This window comes from Lepus europaeus, chromosome 2, assembly GCF_033115175.1.
Source record: "Lepus europaeus isolate LE1 chromosome 2, mLepTim1.pri, whole genome shotgun sequence".
Taxonomy (NCBI): Eukaryota; Metazoa; Chordata; class Mammalia; order Lagomorpha; family Leporidae; genus Lepus; species Lepus europaeus.
In genome coordinates, this window is record NC_084828.1 from 140,409,720 (window position 1) to 140,433,660 (window position 23,941).

Genomic DNA, 23,941 nt, shown 5'->3' on the forward strand with positions numbered 1-23,941 from the left:
ATAATCATCAGCAAGTACACAATACTTACAAAATCTTGAGACTATCTAAGATCACAGGAGAATAAATATGGAGAGAGAAGAAATTTGAAGACTAAGCCTCAAGATTCTCTAACATTCTGAAGTAGCAAAGAAAAGAAGGAAGCAAGCAAAGAGACTTGGTTGTTTCTTCACTGAACTATAAATATAAACTCTATGTCTCTTCAAAGAACTGTGAACTTCTTGAGGGAAGGGACTAACTCTTAACATCATAAGTAGCCAAAAACAGATAATGAAATATCTACCAAAAACTACGAATGTATACATATGTAACTCTGGCACGGGCAAAAATAAGGTTCTAGGGACACAGTAGGTTAATTCACCATTTGCAATACCAGCACCCCTTATTGGAGAACTAGTCTGAGTTCAACTAATCTGCCTCTGATTCAGCTTCTGGATAACACACTTGGGAAGGTAGTGGATGATGGCCCAACTATGTGGGCCCCTGCCACCCATGTGGCAGACTCCAGTGGAGTTCCTGGCTCCTGGCTTCAGCCGGTTCCTGTCTTGGCTGTTGCTACCATTTGGGGAGTGAACAAGCAGATATTGATCCTTCTCTCCCCCCTTCCCTGGTCTTTATCAAATAAACAAATAAATGTTTAAGAAAAAACATTCTGGGGCCGGTGCTGCGGCACAGTAGGCTAAGCCTCTGCCTGCAGTGCCAGCATCCCATGTGGGCATTGGTTCATGTCCTGGCTGCTCCTCTTCTGATCCAGTCTCTGCTTATGGCCTGGGAAAGCAGTGGAAGACTGCTCAAGAGCTTGGGACCCTGCACCGGCACAGGAGACCTGAAAAGAAGCTCCTGGCTTCTTCTCTCTATAACTCTACCTCTCAAATAAAATAAAAATCTTAAAAAAAAAAAAAAGGTTCTAATACCATATTACAAACTATAAAACTGCATAGATGAGGACTGTTGAAAAAGTTTGTGTAAATGGAATTGAAAGATAAATTTCTGGTGTAAAAAGTTTTTGAAATTCATGCATATGAGATCATGAGACATTTATATATTACAAAAAAACTACACACGGGTTTCAAAGTTGTTTTGCAACAAAATAAACTTATCTTTTAATTCTATTTTCCCACCAATTTTTTGAAGTCCTTGCGTAAGTTTCTTTTTTCTATTTGATGTAAGTTTACTTTTTTAAAAGATTTTCATTTATTTATTTGAGAGGTAGCATTACAGACAGCGAGAGGGAGGGGCAGATAGAAAGGTCTTCTGTCCGTTGGTTCACTCCCCAAATGGCCGCAACGGCCAGAGCTGCACCTATCCAAAGCCAGGAGCCAGGTGCTTCTTCCCAGTCTCTCAAATAGGTGCAGGGGCCCAAGAACTTGGGCCATCTTCTACTGCTTTCCCAGGCCATAGCAGAGAGCTGGATTGGAAGAGAAGCATCCAGGACTAAACTGGCACCCATATGGGATGCCAGCGCCGCAGACGGAGGATTAACCTACTGCACTGTGGCGTTGGCCCCATAAGTTGATCTTATATTAACTGCTCCAAAGGTTTTAAAAAGTCTTGTTATACAATTACCCAAAAACTATAACAATATTTATAGTGTAACACGTTTATGTAGAAAATAAACCAATGCTGAAATTCACACATTCAAATATTTACTGTGTTGCCAACTAAGATGCGAGGGACATAATAGTAAGCAAGAGAGAGAAAAGTGTGTGTCCTCATTAAGCTAAACAGATGAAGAAAATGACAATAAATAAGCTAAATATGTAAAAATCTATAGCAGGCAAGTAATAAGTATAAAGCAAGAACTGCTATCATATGAAATAGCAGAGGTGTGGTAGCCAAGGAAGCTTTCGTTGAGAAATTAACTACTGTATAAAAACCTAAAGAAAGAAGACACGTAACTATTTATAGAAAACAGCTTTTAGCCATTGTCAAAGAGTAAACAATTTAAAGCTAGAAGATAAACACCATGGGAAATCAAAACTGATTAAGAGAGCTTACATAAACAGAGTAGAAAGATGGCCAACTCTCTGAGTGTAAGATCAATGATTCCATGCAAAGGTTATCAGACAGTAATTTTAAGTCTTTTAAATTTCCTCTAGCACTAGAATTCCAAATATCAGGGGACTAAACAATGATTTTGGTGTGTATGTTTCCGTATGTATATGTGCATGTATTTAAATTTCTGTATGTCCTATGAGAGGACACAACTGAGATAACTAACAAAGTATTTATTAAGTAGTTGGATATTTCAAATCTGCTCAGTATTTCCTCAAATGTCTCATTTATCTGGACAACAATCCTACACAGTAAGCCTTACTTTTCCCTATAGTCTTTCCATTCTACTAATGAAGTCTTTCTAACTACAACAGTGCTGAGAACCTACTCATACAGTCTGAAACAGACCTGGTTAGACCTAAGCATACTTCAAATTATACCTTAAAGATAAGGGTAGGAAACAGGGGCTGGTACTGTGGCATAGCGGGTGTCACTGGCACCACCGGCATCCCACACGAACACCAGTTCAAGCCCCAGCTGCTCCACTTCCAATCCAGCTCCATGCTAATGCACCTGGGAGGGCAGTGGAGGGTGGCCCAAGCCCCTGGGCCCCTGCACCCATGTGGGGTACTTGGAAGAGGCTCCTGGTTTTGGATCAGTCCAGCTGCAACTATTGCAGCCATTTGAGGAGTGAACCAGTGGATGAAGGATCTCTCTTTCCCTCTCCCTTTCCGTGACTCTGCCCTTCAAATGAAGGAAGGGGGAGGGAGGAAGGGAAAGTGTAGGAAACAATGCAGATCCCCGTGGGATTAACCCCTATGGGAAACTGATATGGCTCAGGATCCTGCACAAGATAATCCTAAAATAAAGAGTATTCAAGGTAGGAAGAAAGCCAAATATTCATACTCTTCAAAATGATATCCCCCTTCCCACCCCGGCCAAATGTAATATTTGAGGGTGCTAACATGCTGGGAAGGCCCAATGTGAGCAAATTCTGGAGTTGGGAACAAAGAGGAGAGCCTTGATGGAGCAGTAAATAAGTACAAACTGACTAAAGCACAAAGAGAGATGAAAGGAAAATCAAAAGGATACGATTATAAAGGAAAGCTAGAATCAAACAAGGAACCTAAAATGCCAAGCCAAGTTTTAACTTTTTATCCAATATGGAACAAGGGTGACTAAAGGTTCAGAACTATCCTTCAGAAAAATTATTCTCCACAGTTACAAGGACGAAAACTAAGCTAACCAAAGGGCAATGTGAGAAAGGAAAAAATGGAATACTACAGAGACAGAATTCAAATTTGGGCATTCAGTGGCGTGAATGACTCTGGATATGATGTTCTAATAATAGACATACTAAATAGAAGATCGGAAGTTTGGATGATAAAGACAACAAAAATACACAAACTTTACCATTTATATTCACAATAGAAAGAACATATCGAACATACATTTAAAAATATAATATGGGGGCCGGCACTGTGGAGTAGTAGGCTAAGCTTCCGCCTGCGGAGCCAGCATCCCACATGGATGCCAGTTCATGTCCTGGCTGCCCTTCTTCTGATCCAGCTCTCTATTGATGGGAAAACAGTGGAAGATGGCCCAAGTGCTTGGGCCACTGCACCCATATGGGAGACCTGGAAGAAGCTCCTGGCTCCTAGCTTTGGATTGGCTCCGCTCCAGCCATTGTAGCCATTTGGGAAGTGAACCAGTGGATGGAAGACCTTTCTCTCTGTCTCTCCCTCTGTCTGTAACTCTACCTCTCAAATAAATAAATAAAATCTTATATATATACATATATATATATACACACACACATATATATGTGTGTGTGTATATATATATATGTATATATATATATATAAAATATGGTATCTGGCATAAACAAGTTTAGAATAAGATGCTTTTGTATCATTTATTATACATAAATAAGACAAGCTTATTTAATATGTAATATGTTCTAAGATTTTTAAAAGTTTCTTCTAAAGATTAATTTAAATTGTTACAACAGAATAAAAGATTCACATAATTATATTGGTATAGCATAGCAAGTTGAAGAATACAGTTTGGAGGCAGATATCTGAGTTTCAATATGAGCTCTGCACGTATCATTTTGTATATCTTTAGACTGAACCTTCTACTAATTTGCATGGATTTCACAATTTTTCTTGCATCAAAACAATCATATCTTTTAATTCCATTCTCCATGAACTTTCTGAAGTACATTCCTATGTAAAAAGAGGTAACTATAAACTGAGGTAAAGCACTTGGCACAATGCCTAGAACAGAGTAAGCAAGCACCCAGTAAATAGTAACTATTAGTATCCTTTCCTGGCTAAAGACTGTCAAAAGTTATCATCTGTATACAATTCCCTTCACCAAAATCATTACATACTGACCAAAGATTATCTGTAATTATAACAACTGGCTAAATCAGGCCTTTTTAAAAAAATGAGATTAGTGTTACAGAAATAATGCATTTCTGTTACAGGAAATACATGGGGAAACATCTGGCCTATCCATACCTTACACTCCACATCTCTAAAATGAGAATACCAATCATGAGTTGGTTAACCAGAGTATTTTAAAAAGCTATTAAAGAAAGAATTTGTGGTCAATTTAGAAACTGAGAGAGTTACCAATGAAGAAATCTGTATTTCTGACTTTCTTTAACAAAGAAATTATCTAACATGTTCTGAGTAGAACCTGCAGAGAGATATAACTTACTAAACCATAAAAAGCCCCATCTGGCTTTACTTTATTATACCTAGTTCCTTGTAGGTTTGAGGTTACAATTCCTTAACTAGTTAATCTTCTAGGTTCCTTGTGGAAATTCTGAGACAACACTTGATATTATAAAAGTACATGGTGGCGGCTGGCGCTGCGGCTCACTAGGCTAATCCTCCGCCTTGCGGTGCCGGCACACCGGGTTCTAGTCCCGGTTGGGGCACCGGATTCTGTCCCGGTTGCCCCTCTTCCAGGCCAGCTCTCTGCTGTGGCCAGGGAGTGCAGTGGAGGATGGCCCAAGTGCTTGGGCCCTGCACCCCATGGGAGACCAGGAGAAGCACCTGGCTCCTGCCATTGAATCAGCGCGGTGCGCCGGCCGCAGCACACCAGCCGCGGTGGCCATTGGAGGGTGAACCAACAGCAAAGGAAGACCTTTCTCTCTGTCTCTCTCTCTCACTGTCCACTCTGTCAAAAAAAAAAAAAAAAAAACACACATGGTAACACTGATTTCTCATATTTTTAGGAATTGCTACTGGGAGTGTGACCCTGTGGCGCAGTGGGCTAAGCCATTCACTGCAGTGCTGGCATCTCACATGAGCAATGGAGTCCCAGCTGCTCTGCTTCCAATCCAACTCCCTGCTAATGTGCCTGGGAATGCAGTGGAAGATGGGTTAAGTGCCTGGCCCCTGCACCCACATGGGAGACCCAAATGAAGCTCCTGGTCCCTGGCTTCAGCCCTGGTCATTGCACCCATTTGGGGAAAAAACCAGTGGAGAGATGATTTCTCTCTCCTCTCTTTCTCTCTTTCTCACTGTAACTCTGCCTTTCAAATAAATAAATAAATCTTCAAAAAATAATTGCTGCCTATCATCAATTTAATCTGATGAACACCACAAAAACTAGATATACATGTAAATATGAATAGTTTAGTACATTATAGTAAATAAGTTATTCATTATGAAAATAGTTTTACTGAGTACCATTACTGCTTATGATATGGCCGACACTCAACCAAATAAAAGATGCCAGACAGTATACCAAGCCATACGATCATATTTGGGAAGTGAATCAACAGATGGAAGACCTTTCTCTCTATCTCTCTCTCACTGTCTGCAACTTTAGCTCTCAAATAAATAAATAAAATCTTTAAAAAACAAACAAAACATTTGGTTGTTATTTCCCTCGTTTGCTATCTTGAAAACAACCCATGAGCCAACACTGTGGCGTAGCAGGCAAAGCCGCCACCTGTGGTGCTAGCATCCGATATGAGCACCGGTTCAAGTCCCGGCTGTACCACTTCCGATCCAGCTCTCTGCTATGGTCTGGGAAAGCAGTACAAGATAGTCCAAGTCCTTGGGCCCCTGCACCCGCATGGAAGACCATGAGGAAGCTGCTGGCTCCCAACTTCAGATCAGCTCAGCTCTGGCCGTTGCGGCCATCTGGGGAGTTAACCACTGGATAGAAGACCTCTCTCTCTTCTTCTCCCTCTCCCTCTCCTTCTCTCTCTTCGTAACTCTTTCAAGTAAATATATAAATCTTTTAAAAAAGAAAAAAAAAAGAAAATGTCATGGAAGTTAAACATTTGTGATGTTATTCAGGTGGAGAATGAGAAATGGTATCAATATGTATATGGTGACTGCTAGAAGATCTGCTAGCAGGTAGTGTTTACTGATGCGTAAATTAACATGGTCAGGTAACAGGGTTGTCAAGCAACTCCTCTGATCCCCAGTAAATGATACATATCTCTAAAAAATAAAATCCAAGATTTTATAAATCCCCTAAGCTGGCAATCTTTTAAAAACAATCACCTCAATAAATAATTCCTATCAGAAATGTGACTCTGCTTAAAACCAAGGCACCATAATAAAACAAGGTAGTGCCACTGAGCAAACACTTGAGTGGGCACAGGACTCCAGGAATTTACATGGTTTGGGTGTTTAGTCTAACTCTGAGCAAAGAACTGTCCTCTGCTGGGGCAAGTGTTGTGGCACAGTGGGTTAAGCTGCTGCTTAGGATGCCCACATCACATTATCAGAGTGCCTGGTTCAAGTCTCAGCTACTTTGAGCTTCTGATTCAGCTTCCTGCTAAAAAACCTAGGAGGCAGTGGGTGGTGGCCCAGATACTTGGTTTCCTGCCACCCATGTGAAAGACCCAGATAGAACTTGGCAGGGACCCAAGTTCTTAAACAATCACTGTTGCCTCCCAGGGTGCACATCTGCAGGAAACTGGATCAGAAGTGGAGCCAAGACTTGAACCCAGGGATTCCAATATGAGATGTAAGCAACCCAAGCAGCATCTTAACCACTGTGCCAAATGTCTGCCCCAAACTAATCGTTTAATTCCATTTTCCATGAACTTCATGCAATGCCTCTGTACATAAGCAAAATTCTTGACAAGGCGTAAAGTCAAAGTTAAGGTAAAAATTTCACTGTAACTCCTCAAAAGTGCCCTACTAAGTAAGCTGCAACTCCACAGTGGGAAAGTCTACATAAGATAATTAGAGGTCAATTGCTGTGCACAAGTAATATGCATAATAAGTATACAGTTATCTATATTGCTATCACATTAATCACCTCTGACTGAGGTTTAGCCCAGAACAAGAAGTTAGGAAACAACAGTACATGAAGAGGCAAGTTACACAAGATATTGCCAGGAAGCCTCAATGGGTTACTGAGAAACGTCACCAAGTACAGCAGGATCTTCCTGTGGTTTGCCTTGCCCACTTCCGGTTTCAGTTTTGAACGTGTGCTGTGTGTAAGCTCCCTACAGGCCCCTTCTCAAGTGGCAAACCAAACTCTGAGGTATATATGGTAGGAACTTCTGGGCTAGGCCAATGCTTCCTACGGCTATATGAAACTCAGCAAGGCTCCTGATGTGGCCGAACGCCTGGTATGACAAGCAAAAGAAAGGCCCAAAGCCAGGTGCTAGCAAAGTCAGGACTACATGGACAGGCCATATGTCAGATATGATTGCTATTTCTGGTATTGACATCCAGGGATCCAAGGCGGAACTCATTATGATCCACTGTTCATTTAAAAAAAAAAAAAGTGGCATTAGACAAAAACAAGTTGCACCTGTGCGCATATAAAGGCAGCTTGTGTGTGTTTTCTAAGAGAATCACTCCAAAATGCAGAAAAACTGATACAAGCAGAGTCAGGCAAATTAGTATTTTTGTGAACCTTCAAAACAGTCCAAAAGGCAGGTTTTTCATAGCACCCTAACATCCTAATTTTATGAAATATCCATTACATCTGACCATAACCAATTTAGGGATAATTATCAACTTCTTGACAAGGGACGTGCATTTCGATTCATTCCCCTATACCATCAGAAAGACTCAATTAACTGAGTCATGATTACAGCCTCCACGGTCTGCAATAGCAGGAAGCTGGAATCAGGAGCCAGCACCTATGACAGAATCCAGGCATTCTCATGCAGGACACACTCATCTGAAGTACAATGTTCACCACCTCAGCCAAATACCTGCTTCTAAAATCAACCTTTTTAACATAAACAATTGATAAAATAGGAAAAGTACATAGGAATCACTGTATTGTCCTTACAAAGTTTCATCAAGTTTGAAATTATGTCAAAATAAAGTTACCAAAAAAAACTTCACAGCATAGTTGACTTTATTTCTTTATGCAATCACAATATCACCAAATCTAGCAAATCTACCAATCTGCAAAACCCTTAAACCCTTAGTTTTGCAGACAAGATCATCTTCTAGAGAAAGATTCTCACAGTTTAAGCTTAATATCGTATCAAACTCATTTACACATTAATCATAACCAATATATAAATAACTCTCTGTAGAAAATTAAACCATTACAGGTAAGGCTAATCCTTTTGTCCACCACTGAGGCAACCAATGTTGCACATTTTTTCAGATTTTTTAAAGCACTGGTTACCCATATGCATGCCAAAAAAAATATTGTTTTCAGATTTTTAAAAACACAGATGATAGTACACATTACTCCAACATCTTGCTTTTTTTAAACTTGCTTTTTTTGTTGAAAAACAGTATATCTTGGAATTCATTTCTTTTATAATATATATACACCTCATTCTTTTTAGATGCCACAGAATAGTTGTGTAAGCATATTTTTTAAACGATTTATTTATTTATTTGAAAGTCAGAGTTACACCAACAAAGAATGAGAGGCAGAGAGAGAAAGAGAGAGAGGTCTTCCATCCAATGGTTCACTCCCCAGATGGCCGCAATGGCCGGAGCTGCACCAATCCGAAGCCAGGAGCCAGGAGCTTCTTCTGGGTCTCCCAAGTGGGTGCAGGGGCCCAAGGACTTGGGCCATCTTCCACTGCTTTCCCAGGCCATAGCAGAAAGCTGGATCAGAAGTGGAGCAACCGGGACTCGAACTGGCGCCCACATGGGATGCCAGCACTACAGGCGACGGCTTCACCCATTAAGAAAATAGCTAACTTCCTTATTGCATAAAGCATTCCCACAAATCAATAAGAAGACTGACAACCTAGTGGGAAAAAGGGCAAAAGAAATGAGCAAATTCATAAAAACTGCAGTAAAAATGGATCTTAAAAATATGGAGATCCTCCCCCTCATTTAAAAATGCAAATTAAAACCACAAGTTAAATATTCCTTTTCCTCTAACAGACTAGTAAAGATCACGAAGCTTAAAATACATACACTATGTGGGTGTAAAGAAACAGGCATTTATACATTGCTGGTAGGAGCATAAATTGTTATAGTTTCTATGAAAGGAAATTTGGCATTGTCTTTCGAAAATAAAAATGCACACATCCTTTGATTCATCAGTTTAACATCTAGGAATTTACTCTGCAGAGAGACATAGGGGCTCATATTAAAAATTACATTCACAGAAGGATATTCATTGCAGTAATATTTAATAACAAAGACTGAAAGAGATCTAAATGTCAATCAGTAAGCAACTGGTTATTAAATAAACTATGGTATATCCAAATAATGAACTATTATATAGCTGTTAAAAAAGTTAGGCAGCTCTTTTAAAAAAATTATTTGAACATCAGTTACCGAGAGATAGGGAGACACACAAAGAACGAGATCTTCCATCCATTGTTTCACTCCCCAGTTGGTCACAACGGCTGGTGTTAGACCAGATCGAAGCCAAGAGTTTCATCTAGATCTCCCATGTGGGTGGCAGGGGCCCAAACACTTGGCCATCTTCTACTGCTTTCCCCAGGCGCATGAGCAGGGAGCTGGATCAGAAGTGGAGCAGCCAGGACATGAACCAGCAAACATATGGGATGCTGGCGTCACGGGCAGCTGCTACAGTGGCCCCATAGGCAGCTCTCTATTTACAGATACAAAAAAAAATCTTCAAGCTATAGTTAAGCATAAAATAGGAAGATATAAAACAATGTCTATATTTTGCTATTATTTGTATGTTGATGGGAGACACAGATTTATATATGTGTGTGTGTGTGTGTGTATGTATGTATGTTTTTAAAGGTTTAAAAGGCTCCAATGGGGTGTGGAGGCATTGTGGCACAGCGGGCTAAGCCACTGCCTGCAATGCTTAGGTTCATGTCCCAGCAGCTCCATTCCCAATCTAGCTCCCTGCTAATGAGCCTAGGAAGGCAGCGGAAGATGGCCCAAGTGTGTGTGTGTGTGTGTGCATCTGTCACTAAGCCTTTCAAATAAATAAATCTTTTAAAAAACAAAACACCTCCCTGTGACCACAGCAAACTTTCTTGTAGTACCTTTAAATAGTCAGGCATAGTAGGCTGATACCACTCAGATACTGATTGTGGCAAAACTGTTCAAACGGCAAAAGTTGAGGCTCATCAACCTAGCTGCCCAAGATCACCCCTTATGGAATTTTTTTAACCTTCAGATGTCTAGGGAGACCCCAGAAATCTTGATTCAGTAGGTCTATGGTAGAGTCTGGGCATCAGAATTTTTTAAGTTCACAGGTAACACTGTGGGCAATCAGGACTCAAAACAGATGCAACAGAGGATGATACAAATAAATAAACATGTGAGTTCAATATTTGCTAGGTCATCACTAATCCTAACCACGTCACACAGTACTCAGGAAGGAATAATAAGTATGTAGAGAAGGCACAATAAAAATTCATCACTACTTCTGGACATATCAGTAGACAAGTATGGTGATCTTCATATACCAAATGCAGTATATCTGCAGCTTTTATGATAAATTCATAATTTTATGATAAATTCATCCCCTATGGCATTCCACAAAGAACTTTGATAGTGATAGGCAGTGTCCAACAGGTCATTAACTGTGTGACACCTGGCATCTCTGAGGGTCAGATTCATTTGCAAAATGAAGGGAAAGAACAAGATATGTTCTCTACTTTCTAGTTCTAAATGAATTTCATTCTACTCACAGCTTTGGCCCACTTTACAGTCCAGTGGGCTAGTGTACCGTAAAAGATATTCATAAATGCATCATACAATGCTGAATTAACTGTCACACAGAATTTTTTTAAAGATTCAAAAAGCCATATTTAATAAATTGCAGATAAGTATTTTAAAATACTTTAAATATTTTAAAAATGAGTCTTATGCAAAATAAGTACATTAAATACATATAAACACTAAAATAAAAATATCTGATATACTACCTTAATGCAAATGGTTCAAGATAAAAAGCACTAACTTAAAGCCCTAGAAGGAAAGTTAAAGAACACATCCAAATTTCTAATGTTTAAGGAAACTGGGACTCAACAAGGTTAAACAATTTGCCCATTCTATCATTAATGGCATTATTAGAACCAAACACACAGAAGCAATTTGTCAATTATAGTTCACTGGTATTTGTATGTGTACTGATGTAACCTTATAAGGTATGCCATTTTAACCAGCAATTTATGGGGAATGAAATGATGTACAAAGCTGTATGTTGTAAAATTTTCTTAATATACATAAAAATTTAATTTACACTAATATATAACTATACAAAAATTGTTAGCAGTTCTCAAAAGAGCAAAGAACTTTATTATAAGATAAAACACATCATCCGATATTGCTGTCAAATAATTTCATAAAACACATTAACAAGGGAATAGGATTAGCAACTACAACTAGAGAATAAACAATATGGTTTTATTCTAACTACATTAATTCCACAGTCAGTCAGGAGTCAATTCAGAGTTCTAAGTTTAAATAAAAACAATTCTGTGAACTCCTTGAGGTTTACCTCCTGTCTTCCGCACAGCAAATCATTAGCAGACTGCTCTGTGAACTTTTACAAAGAACCCTTTTCTCTCCAGTTTCTATCTATCTGAAAGATGACTACTTCCCCTATCCTAAATAACTCATCATTTCATTTCAAATTTCTGACAATAATGAATCCTTAGCATGAATAACCCCTTTTAAACCACTTTCTCTCAACTCTATTGAGTAGCCAATAAAATAATTTGATTTACACTTCATCAAAAATTCAAACTTTAAATAAAAAATAAAAACACTTAAAATATAAAGTTTAATTATGAGATTTTCTTTTCCAGGCTCAGGACCAATCAGCAACAATATTTATAAATACAATCCTATAACAATATTTAAATGCCCTAATAATAAGCAATCAGAGCATTTAGAAAAATCTAATCTTTTCCAAATGAAGCAACATTTTGCAATCAGTTCAAACCAAAGTTCAGGGGGCACTGTGATTCTGAGAGGGACTAACTTCATGACACAGACCCATGTAGCATCTTCTAGTTTGTTTACCTGTATAATTTACAAAACAATTTGATGTCTTTTTTTAAAAAAGGATTTATTTATTTATTTGAAAGTCAGAGTTACAGAGAGAGAGAGGGAGAGGCAGAAAGAAAGGGGTCTTCCATCCCCTGGTTCACGCCCCAGCTGGCCACAATGGCCGGAGCTGTGACAATCCGAAACCTGGAGCCAGAACTTCTTCCAGTTGTTCCGTGTGGGTGCAGGGCCCCAGTGACTTGGGCCATCTTCTACTGCTTTCCCAGGCCACAGCAGAGAGCTGGGTCAGAAGTGGAGCAGCCAGGTCTCAAACCGGCACCCATATGGGGTGCGAAGCCTAACCCACTAAGCCACAGCGCCGGCCCCCAATTTGATGTATTGTATCTCAAATCATCCTCAGGACAACATTGTGAATTAGGTTTTTTTTTTTTAAAAGATTTATTATTTTATTTATTTGAAAGCAAGAGAGAGAGAGAGAGAGAGAGAGACAGAGAGAGATCATCCATCCATTGGTTCACTACCCAACTGCCTGCAATGTCTGGGGCTAGGTCAGGCTGAGGTCAGGAGCTTCATCAGCGTCTCCCACATGGGTGCAGGGCACCAAGCACTTGGGTCATCTTCATCTGCTTTCCCAAGTGCATTAGCAGGGAGCTGGATTGGAAGTGTAGCAGCGGGACTGGAGCTGGCACCCACATGGCATGCACATGCAGCAGCTTAACTTGATGCCACAGCACTCACCCCTAGATATAGCATTTTCTAAAGGAATACTCTAGTCTAGACCTCACTGGGGCAGTTAAAAAGAAAAAAAGAGCAAAATTAATTCTACTTTCTAAAAGTTCAGTCTAAAGGAGGAAATAAATGATTTAAAAAAAAAAAAGATTTATTTGATAGCCAGAATTACTGAGAGGGAGGGAGAGATCTTCCATCTGCTGGTTCACTCCCCAGATAACCACAACAGCCCAGGCTGGGCCAGCTGCAGTCAGGAGCCAGAAGGTGCTTCTGGGTCTCCCACATGAGTCAGGTCCCCAAACACTTGAGCCATCTTACACTGCCTTTCCCAGGCTACAAGCAGGGAGCTGGTGGGAAGTGAAGTAGCCAAGACACAAACCAGTGTCCACATGAGATGCCAGCATCACCAGCAACAATTCAACCCGCTACACCACAATGCCAGCCCTATAAATGATTTCTATGAAATGTGCTCTAATAAGGGAACTGACAAAAGACCGTGATTCCCCAACAGCAGGAACACCTAACAAATGCTCTCCAATGACCAGAGGTGAGGATGGGAGGCCCTACAGGTGGCTTCAGGCAGAATGAGGCACTCCCTGACATAAATATAAGGTGGGAGAACCAAGAAAGGCAATCCCAGGCAGAGGACACAACATGTAAAAATGGCTAGTGATGAAGCATTATTCCCGCTAATGCAGAAATGAGCTGTCTAAAGTCACATGAAGATTAATTAACAATGTATGAAGCAGGGCCGGCGCCGAGGCTCAACAGGCTAATCCTCCGCCTTGCGGCGCCGGCACACCAGGTTCTAGTCCCGGTTGGGGCGCCGGATTCTATCCCGGTTGCCCCTCTTCCAGGCCAGCTCTCTGCTATGGCCCGGGAAGGCAGTGGAGGATGGCCCAGGTCCTTGGGCCCTGCACCCGCATGGGAGACCAGGAGAAGCACCTGGCTCCTGGCTTCGGATCAGCGGGATGAGCCGGCTGCAGCGGCCATTGGAGGGTGAAACAATGACAAAAAGGAAGACCTTTCTCTCTGTCTCTCTCTCCTCTCTCTCACTATCCACTCTGCCTGTCAAAAAAAAAAAAAAAAACAAAAAAAAAACAAAAAAAAACAAAAAAAAAACAACAAAAAAACAACGTATGAAGCAGAATACAGGTCTTCTGATTTTAATCAGCTCTGTATACACATAAAGAAATGCCAGGGGGCCAGTGCTGTGGTGAAGCGGGTTAAAGCCCTGGCCTAAAGCGCCGGCATCCCATATGGGCGCTGGTTCAAGACCCGGCTGCTCCTCTTCCCATCCAGCTCTCTGTTATGGCCTGGGACAGCAGCAGAAGATGGCCCAAGTCTTTGGGACCCTGCACTTGCATGGGAGACCCAGAAGAAGCTCCTGGCTTCTGGCTTCAGATCAGCGCAGTTCCCGCTATCGCGGCCAATTGGGGAGTGAACCATCGGATGGAAGACCCCTCCCTCTCTCTCTCTCTCTCTCTCTCTCTCTCTCTCTACCTCTCCTCTCTCTGTGTAACCCTTTCAAGTAAAACAAATAAATCTTTAAAAACAAAAAAGAAAGAAATGCCAGGATATGCTAAATAAGAACATCAGATGATCTCTTACTTTATTCCTTATTCTTCCTAAGAGATGGTCTATGTCTGACCCAGGTACTGGGGGAAGGGAGCTTATTGGATCATCACAGCCATCCTATAAAATAGGTATTTTTACTATCCCCATTTAAAAATGAGCATATGGAGGCACACAGAGATTAACAATTAAGTTAAGATTCAAACTCAGATTACTAACTTCAGCAGGCCTCTAAGCTCAAGCACTTAATCATACCCCCAAAACCTTCCCTACTTGGTCAAGTAGCCCTAAGACATCAGGGAGAGGAAGAGACTTCTGAGATACAATGCGATCCCACAGATCTCGCTGTACCACACATCTAAAAATTCACCCAGTCTTCACATTTGCACCCCTTACTAATCCAGAATCCCTTGAGCAGATAAACCCATCACAAGGTGGTATGGGCCTATCAGCAACGTTTCTACAATCTGACTTAACTGGAAGACAGCAAACTTAACAGAAAGTGGTGACCAAAAAGGAGGTGGTCACAAAATAATATCATGAAGCCTACAGATATATAAAGGAGAAAGGCTCAATTCTTCACTTGAGTGTGGAACTTTTTTTGTTTGTTTTGTTTTGTTTTGCTTTTTTGGGGGTGGGTGAGGTGATGGGGCAGAGTATGCACACCTGTTACCCACAGCATGGGAATTCTGACCCAAGGACGAACTCCATAATTTCCTTTAAAAGGGTTCAAATGACAGTCCTAGGATATCTAACAACCAAATCTGTCTATTGAATACATTTAAGGAGGGGCTGGCGCTGTGGCCTAGCGGATAAAGCCATTGCCTTCAATGCCAGCATCCCACATGGGATGTGTCCTGCCTGCTGCATTTCTGATCCAGCTCCCTGCTAATGGCCTGGGAAAGCAGTGGAGGATGGGCCAAGTGCTTGGGCCTCTGTACCCACCCGAGACCAGGAAGAAGCTCCTGGCTACTGGCTTTGGCTTTGCCCAGCCCTGGCTATTGTGACCATCTGAGGAGTGAGCCAGCGGATGAAAAATCTCTCTCTTTCTCTCTCTCTCTCTCTAACTGTGCTTTTCAAAATAAATAAATTAAAAAAAAAAAACTACATTTAAGGAAGCAGATGGTTGGGAACTCCCATGGTTTCCTAGGGCACTAAAATGACCGAAGAGAACTAAGGATCTGTCTGTAAGACAAAATATGGTCTGCAACACTGGAGCTGTTAATGTCCGTTGTCTGAAACTGTCCACAAAATTCTCCAAATTAGATACTCCCATCAGCAGTTTAGAATATGCCAGCACAACTCCAGGTTAATAAACACTATCAGGCTTTCTTCCAAGGTTTCCCAGCACGGTAAAGAGGAAAGCCAATATGGTTACACCCTGCTCCAAACTGCTTAGTATCTTCACTGCCAAAACCACCACCCACCCATTTCTGTGAGGTAAGCACCTGCTAATGATGCTTCCACCTCTCAGCTCCTAGTCTACAAAGCCCACATGTCAGTTTCAGGAAAACAGGAAAGAGCATCTCTTCACTAGGTTCTGAAGGTCAACCACCTCTGGATTACAGCAACTGAAAGGAGGGTAAAGAGAGCAAAGGAGTTCTGTATACAAAATACTAGTGCATATTTTCTATGAAGCAATTACTTCTTCAGTTGAGCCATCAAGTGAACAATTCAAAAAACAAGAAACTAACTAGGATAACATTTAATATTTTGACTATGGTTAGCACAGTAGTATCATTCCCAGCAACCAAATGATAAATCTCCAAGACTGGGTGGTGAGGCTGCTCTAAAATTATAGAAACAGAGTGTTTGGTTTTTTTTTTTTTTTAACTATTTGTAGAACAAAGTTTCAATCACAGTGATACCACTTACAAAACTGTTTTCAGCAGGTCTTTGCCACTGGGCAGGCTAAAGAGCAGGACAGAGGCAGATGCTGTGGCACAGCAGATTAAGCCACCACTTAGTATATCTGTGTCCCATATCAGAGAGCCTGCGATCGAGTTCCACCTCTGCTTCCAATCTAGTTTTCTGCTAATGTGCATGGAAAGCAGCAGATGGCGATTTATGTACTTGGGTCCCTAACATCCACATGAAAAAGCTGTATGGAGCTGCTGTTTTCTGCCTGGCCCTGGCTGATACAGGTTCTTGGAGAGGGAACAAGCAAACAGAATATCTCTCTCGTTTTCTGTCTCTCCCTGTCACTCTGCCTTTCAAATAAATACATCTTCGAAAGAAAAAAAAAACAAAAAACGCAGGGCAACTAAGTCCTTAAAGCAGCCCAACCCTAACCTCAGCTCCTGATGTGCACCTACGTAGTTCCTTGGTACAACCTGCAGTTATCGATCAGTGAGGCTCCAAGGGGTCATGCCTAGCACATAATGACACTAAAATGGAAAGTGGTAAAAATCTTAAAAATGGAAAATCACACCAAAGAGGGAGCTCTGGTCCATTTTTGACTTAAATTTTGACATTAAATTAAAATACATGCAAAAACTAAATTTAAGATTTAATCTGGGGGCAGCACTGTGGTGTAGCAGGTAAAGCTGCAGCGCTGGTATCCCATATGGACACCAGTTCGAGTCCCTGCCACTCCACTTCTGATTGAGCTGCCTGGTAAAGCAGTGGAAGATGGCCCAAGTGCTTGGGCCCTGCACCCGTGTGGGAGACCCAGATGAAGCTCCTGGCTTCAGCCTGATGCATCCCTGACTGTTGCCACCATTTAGGGAGTGACCCCTCAGATGGAAGATTGATATCTCTCTCTCTCACTATTTCTCTCTGCCTTTCCTTCTGTTACTCTTTCAAATAAATAAATCTTTAAAAAAAAATTATTATGAGGGGCTGGCATTGCTGCAGTTATACCTCTCACAGGAATGCTAGTTGCTGCCTGCTAACCTGCCTGAAAGCAGCAGAGGCTGGGGGCCAGCGCTGTGGCATAGTGGGTTAAGCATCTGCCTGCAGTGCTGGCATCCCATATGGATGCCAGTTCGTGTCCTGGCTGCTCCACTTCCGATCCAGCTCCCTGCTGATGGCATAGGCAACCAGTGGAAGACGGTCCCAGTGCTTGGGCCCTTGTACCTGTGCGGGAGACCCAGAAAAAACTCCTGGCTCCTGGCTTCAGATCAACCATTTGAGAGGGTGAAGACCTCTCTCTGTCTCTCCCTCTCGTCTCACAAATAAATAAATCTTTTTAAATTAAAAAAAAAAAAAAAGCACCAGAGGTTGGCCCAAATACTTGGGGCACTGCCACCAGAGTTGGAGACCCAGAAGAAGCTCCTGGCTCCTGCAGCCATTTGGGGAGTGAACCAGCGAATGTTTTTCCCTCTCTCTGTACCTCTGCCTTTCAAATAAATACATCTTTACAAAAAATTTAATCTGAATTCTGAAAAGCTTCTACACTGCAGTGTTGGGAACTTAGACACAAAAAAAGATCTCCCTCTCTAGTATCATTTTCCAGGTTTAAGAACTATAATCTCTTAAGGACTACATCAGGGGATAAAAAAGTGAGAAAATTAAACATGTTTGCTTCTGGAGAATTAAAAAAAAATTCTAAATACTTGAACAGGGAAGCAACCTGAAAAATAAGTGGGAAGATCCGAACTCAATACTACTACTACTCAAAGAGAGAAAAACTTCACATCCTGGCCAAAAAGCATTAGCCTTTCAATGCAATTCCATTTTCCTCATCCAAGTGGAAAGTACCCCTCATAACAGGAAACAAGAAGTTCATTTCCAATCTGAGAATACTTAAGCCGTGCTAATTTTCGACAAAAGCAAAAATAAATCGTTTGATCTTACAAAGAGCAAATGGGGGGAGGGGAATGGTCGTTTCTTCAGAATAAGCTACTGTGCAGGGGAAAAAAAAAAGGCAACCTGATGCCGAAGGGTCAGTAAAAATAAATAAATAAATGTCCAAATGACTGAATTCAAACCTCTGAACAGAACTGTATTCAGCCAACTAGGACGGCTCGCTCACCAAAGTGCCAATTAAACGCCTGAGAAGGAAAGGAATTAAGTGGGTTAAGTGCGGGCTGGATGACTGTTTTGAGACCTGCTCACAGGAAGCCACACATCCTGCCCCGAGTCCGTCCGTCACGCCGTCTCTCTCGATTCCAGTCCCCGGCGCGGCCAGGCGGGGCGAGCACAGGTGTCGGTGCGGCCCCTCCCGCCCGCTCCCTCGCCAGCACGCCGGGCAGCAGCCACTCCGGGGCGGCCTGCTTCCCCCGGCGCACGGCGCCTTTTTCAACCTCTCGGGCTCCAGAGCCCAAGCAACGGGCAGCCCCCTCGCCGGCGAGCCAGCCCCGCTTCCCCGCCCCTCCTCTCCTCCTCCGGCCGCGCCTCCCCGTAATTACCGCCCGGCTCCCACCGCCGGGCCGCTCCCCGGCGCCCGCAGCCGCCCGGAGGCCTTGCGTCTGCAGGCGGCCGGAAGCGCCACACGCCCCCGGCCCGCGCCCCCGGCCGCGCCCAGGCCGCGCCCCACGGCCCCGAGTCCTGCTCCCCCAGGCCAAGTCTCGGCTCTCCACTCCCTCCCGAGACACGCAGCCCCAGCCCACGCCGCGCCGTCCGGGCGACGCCTCCCCCAACACACCCCCTCGCAGCCTCCGCGCGCCTCGCCTCGCCTCGCCGGGCCCCCGCCCCCAACGCCGGCTCCCTCTCAGCGCGGCGAGTCCATCGCTGCCCCCTCAGCCCCGCCGCGCCGCCGCCGCCGCCGCCGCCGCCGGGTCCCCTCAGCCCGGCCTCTGCTTACATATCTTGCCCCGCAAGCTCTGCAGCACTCGGACCTCGCGACTGTCCTCGTCCCCGGCCTCGGGCTCTGCCGTCGCAGCCGCCGCCGGCGCCTCGGAAGAAGCCACCGCCGCCGCCATGGTGCCGCCCGGCCCGTGCCGCAGCCCCGCCGCCTGCGTAGCCCGGCGAGGCGGAGCCCCGAGGCGGCCTAGGCCCGGCTCCGCCGCGCGCCTCGCCCCGCCCCCGGCCCGGCTCGCCCCGCCCCGCCGCGGCCCCGCCCCGCCCCGCCCCACCCGGGGCTCGGCGTCGCCGCCCCCGCCTTCCCGGAGCAAACCGAACTCCGGACTTGTGGCCCCGGCCGCGGGCGGCGCCGAGTCCTGGTGCTAGGCGGCCTGGAAGTCCGCCCCGACCCCGAGGGAGACGACCCCCTGGCCCTCCTGTGACCCCCCAGTTCCTCCCGGCAGTTCGTCACCCTTCACGGAGGGACCTCAATTTCTAACGCTAGGGGGAAACACGGGCCTTTCCCAATCAGGGGAACTCCCTGTGGAAAGAAAATAGACTGGAATTTGGCATTTGAGTGGCCCTCATTACTACCTATTCGGAAGGCTCCAGGAGGTGCCTTAGAGACCACCCCCCCCCCCCCAGCCCACTCCCCACCGGCAAGACCGACGCGTCCCACCTGCACCACCAAGCCAAGGAAGAACACAGCTCTGCGAAGCTGCTTCAAAGAAAAGGACCAGACCCCAATTCCAACCCCAGGCCAGCTCCTGAGACCCCCACCCCATAGACTCAGAAGCAAGGACCGCCCCCTTGTGTGTGTCAGAAACAGAGCAAAGAGGGGTTCTTCCCCCCACCCCACCCCTACACACACCATAAATGGGCTTGGTTAAAAGGCGATTGACCCTGAGAAATCCCTAAGTCTTGGACTAATTGTTTTAGCTGTCTTTCAGGGGAACCCCTTGTAAAATGAGTAAGCTGCATGAATAATGCCCTGGTATGTGATGAGGAAGATGATTTCCTGGTCTTGAGGTTGTTAACTGCGCTGCCCAAGGAGGAAGAAACTGTGACTTGGCGAGGGATGGGTAGTTCTGTCTGATTCAACAAGGCTCAGTCAGCCGGCCGATAGTTCCTGAGGTGGTGACAGCATCAGAGGCTACACCGAGGACCAGGTGAAGAGGCCGAGCTCACAGAAAGAGGCAGCGACCTGGACGCCGGAAGACAAGTAGTAAAGTGGGGGGGGGGGGGGGGCGGGGAGCCTTCCTGCCAGGTGCTTCTGGCCGGTGAGGACAGAGGGCGGGCGAGGCCGAGGTGTGCCGAAGAGTAGACACGGCTGGGGCAAAGGCCAGCCAGCCCGAGAGAATGGCTGGAGGTGACCCTGAGGAGCCAGGGGCCCGGTCCTGCCTGCGCTGCTTCTGGTGAGCCCTGCTCTGCACGTGTGGTCTTTGGATGTGCTGGAGGAAGGGACCCTACCTCCTCTTACGTGATTGTGTTGCAGTCATTGAGACAACACATCCAAACCTGAATTCCCCAGCCTCCTTTCCGAATCGGAGTTCACAGCCACATGCGGTTTTTAGGGCTGCCAATGTGAACTCTCCCTTATTCCTTGTCCCCGTACTGTTTTCAGTGGCCGAGCCCTTCTGCCTGCTGAAATCTCTCTCTGTCTCCTTTCCCCTCCATTCCCGTCATTGCCCTTGTTGGCATCCTTGTTTGAAGCGTCTTATCAACATGCTCCAGTTTTTGTTTTGTTTTTGAGAGGCATGCCTTCTTAGAACCAGTCATGGAGCCTGATTCTACCCCTTTACATGAGTGACATTTAGACAAGTTCAACCTTTCTGAACCTCCTTCATTAACAGCAAAATGGAAATGCTGCATTCTCTCTTCCTTCTTGGAAGAGTTGTCACCAGGATTAGATAATTACCGAGAGCATGTATGGGAAGTGTCTGGAGGTATGCTAAGCACAGAGTAGGATTAATTCATAAATGCCATCTCGTGCTCTTGCCTGGAACTCGTGTAGTAGGTTTCCCATCTCTCTCATTCCACCTACACACCACTTGAATGAATCTTCCTAAAGCAAAACTCAGAGCTTGTCACTTGTCTGCTCAAAAAACATCAATGGCTTCATTCATCCCTTCTGCCAGCAAGCAAGTACACACTACAGGTCACGAACAGTGCTAGAACTGCCGAAAGAATGAAGTTCAGTTTCCCCAGTCAGGTGTTCAGGGTTGGGACTGGACCCAGCCTACCTGATGCCTCTTATCTCCAGCTTCATGGAGCCATGTCCCCCCCAGCCTGACTACCAGGAGTGGCAGTGCCGGCACTGCTGGTGAGTGTGCCTCATCCACCTATCTCCAGTGCACACAGAAGTTCCTCTTACCTCACCCATTATGTAGCACTGGGCACTCTGCTTGGTATTAGAAGAACCTGGGTACTTATTTTGCCGCTTCTCCTAAATTCACTTTTTTAACTCCCTCATTCAATCTGTTGAATGAATGGGTGGAATCACATTAGCTCCCTTACTTCCTCTACTCTGTAGACTTGAAGTTTTCCTTTTTTTGAAAACTCGGATTTGTTTCTATGATTCATTTTCCTATTGGCTCAAATAGTTAAAATAAGAATAGAAAACTTCAGTAAAATCCTATTTAAAAACTAGCTTTTAAAAGTTGGCTTTTCTTTAAAATACTAATACCCATACCAGATTCTTCTAATTTCTCTTCTTTCTCACTAGCTGAATCCTAAGGTTATTATTAAATTGTTAGTAAAGGTAGGGGACAGGCATTGTGGCACCACTTGAGCTGCCTGCACCCCATACTGGAGTACAAGCACCCCTACTTTAGATCCAGGACCAGCTTCCTACTAATGTAAAACTTGGAAAGCAGAAGATCATGGCCCAACTTTAGGCCCCTGCCACTCCCATGGGACACCTGGATGACATTTGGGGCTCCTGGCTTCAGCTTGGGCCAGCCCTGGCTGTTGCAGGCATTTGGGGAGTGAACCATCAGATGGAAATATTCTCTCTCTCTCCCTGCCTTTTGAATTAATTAACTCTAAAAATTATTAGCAAACATATGAAAATAATTTTAGATGAGCACACTGCATTTTTTTTCCTCCCAGGCAGTCTTCCTGTCTCAGATTTCAGAATTATCATAGTTTCACTGAAATCCAAAATTCGATTTCTTCTTCCTCTGAAATCATTTCTGATTATTTCTGAATAAACACTTAAGGAAATGATTATTTATTATTACTGATACTGATCTCCTGTGAAGAGATCTGTAACAAAATCAATGTTTCCTTAACGTAAAATATCTGACAAAAAGTTTTGGAAAGACCAACAAGATGTACTCATAGTACAATTACAAAAGGGCTGTTAGCATCTCATTCCCTGTATTGCTCTTGCGCTGTGTTTTAAGCACATCTAGAGTTCCTCTCATTTCTTCATGATGTTTACTAACTGGAACAGTATTGCATCATACACAAACTTGCACTTCACTTCCTTCCTCAAATTATTAATGAATGTGTTTAAAGGCCATTACTGCTATCTCTACCGCCCTCCATTCTCATGAGCAACCATTCACTACTAAGTCTTTTCCTGTTTCTTCATCAGGTTTTAACCCATTCAGTCATTTTGATCCATAAAGTGGCTGACTTCACGGTGGATGATGTCGAAAAATGACATTGTCTCGTAGGAAGAAGACTGTGTCTTGCCACTGAGCACTAAGTTCAGAACTTGTCAGCCACAGTGTATTTTTGAGTCAGCAGCTATCAGCCTGTGGCATGGCATTATAAGAGATATCTCTGGCCTTGAGTTATTTATTACCTTCTTTCTGGTGAGTCAGGGGAAGAGAAATGTGCTTGCTTTTTAGTATTTAAATATAGATCACTTTCATAGGTGTGCCCATTCATGAGGCGGAATAATTTCCACTGAACTCTGCAGAGGCAACCTCCTCTGATCATTGACAGCTTGATTTTCCCATTCATCTCGCTGAAGTACAGTAAACATTATACAACCAGTTACAGGGTACAAATAACCTCTAAATCCAATCAGCATTTTTTTCCGATAAAGTCAAAGTGGTAGGAGGTGAGAAAAGATCTGGAATATTTAGAAAATCTACTTTTAAAAAATTTTACTTGTTTATTTTATTCAAAAGACACAAAAACAGAGAAAGTGACAGATCGAGATCTCTCATCCACTGGTTTACTCCCAAAATGCCTGCAATACCCAGGACTTGGTCAGGCCAAAGCCAGGAGACGGGCACTCCATCCGGGTCTCCCAGGTGGGCCGCAGGGACCAATACTTGAGCCATCATCAGCTGCCTCTCAGGATACACATTAGCAGGAAGTTGGAATGGAGAACGAAGCTGGGATTCAGACCCTGGCACTGTGATATGGGATCCGGATTTCCTAAGCAGGGTCTTAACCACTGTCCCAAATGCATGCCCTCAGAAAACTTTTAACATTTTACCTAAAGATCAGACACGGCCATAATAAGGATGCATCAAAA

The 23,941-nt window shown here is 43.8% G+C and overlaps 1 protein-coding gene across 2 annotated transcripts in view; it reads right to left on the minus strand.

The window, feature by feature from the left end:
* Nucleotides 1-19,585, minus strand: part of RASA2 (RAS p21 protein activator 2) — a 138,215-nt gene extending 118,630 nt beyond the window's left edge. For both annotated transcript variants that reach the window (XM_062213941.1, XM_062213934.1), the window contains exon 1: nt 19,466-19,585. In XM_062213941.1, coding sequence (XP_062069925.1) covers nt 19,466-19,583 — 118 coding nt within the window. In that variant the 5' untranslated portion in view covers nt 19,584-19,585. The remainder of the gene's footprint in view (nt 1-19,465) is intronic.
* Nucleotides 19,586-23,941: the final 4,356 nt, after the last annotated feature.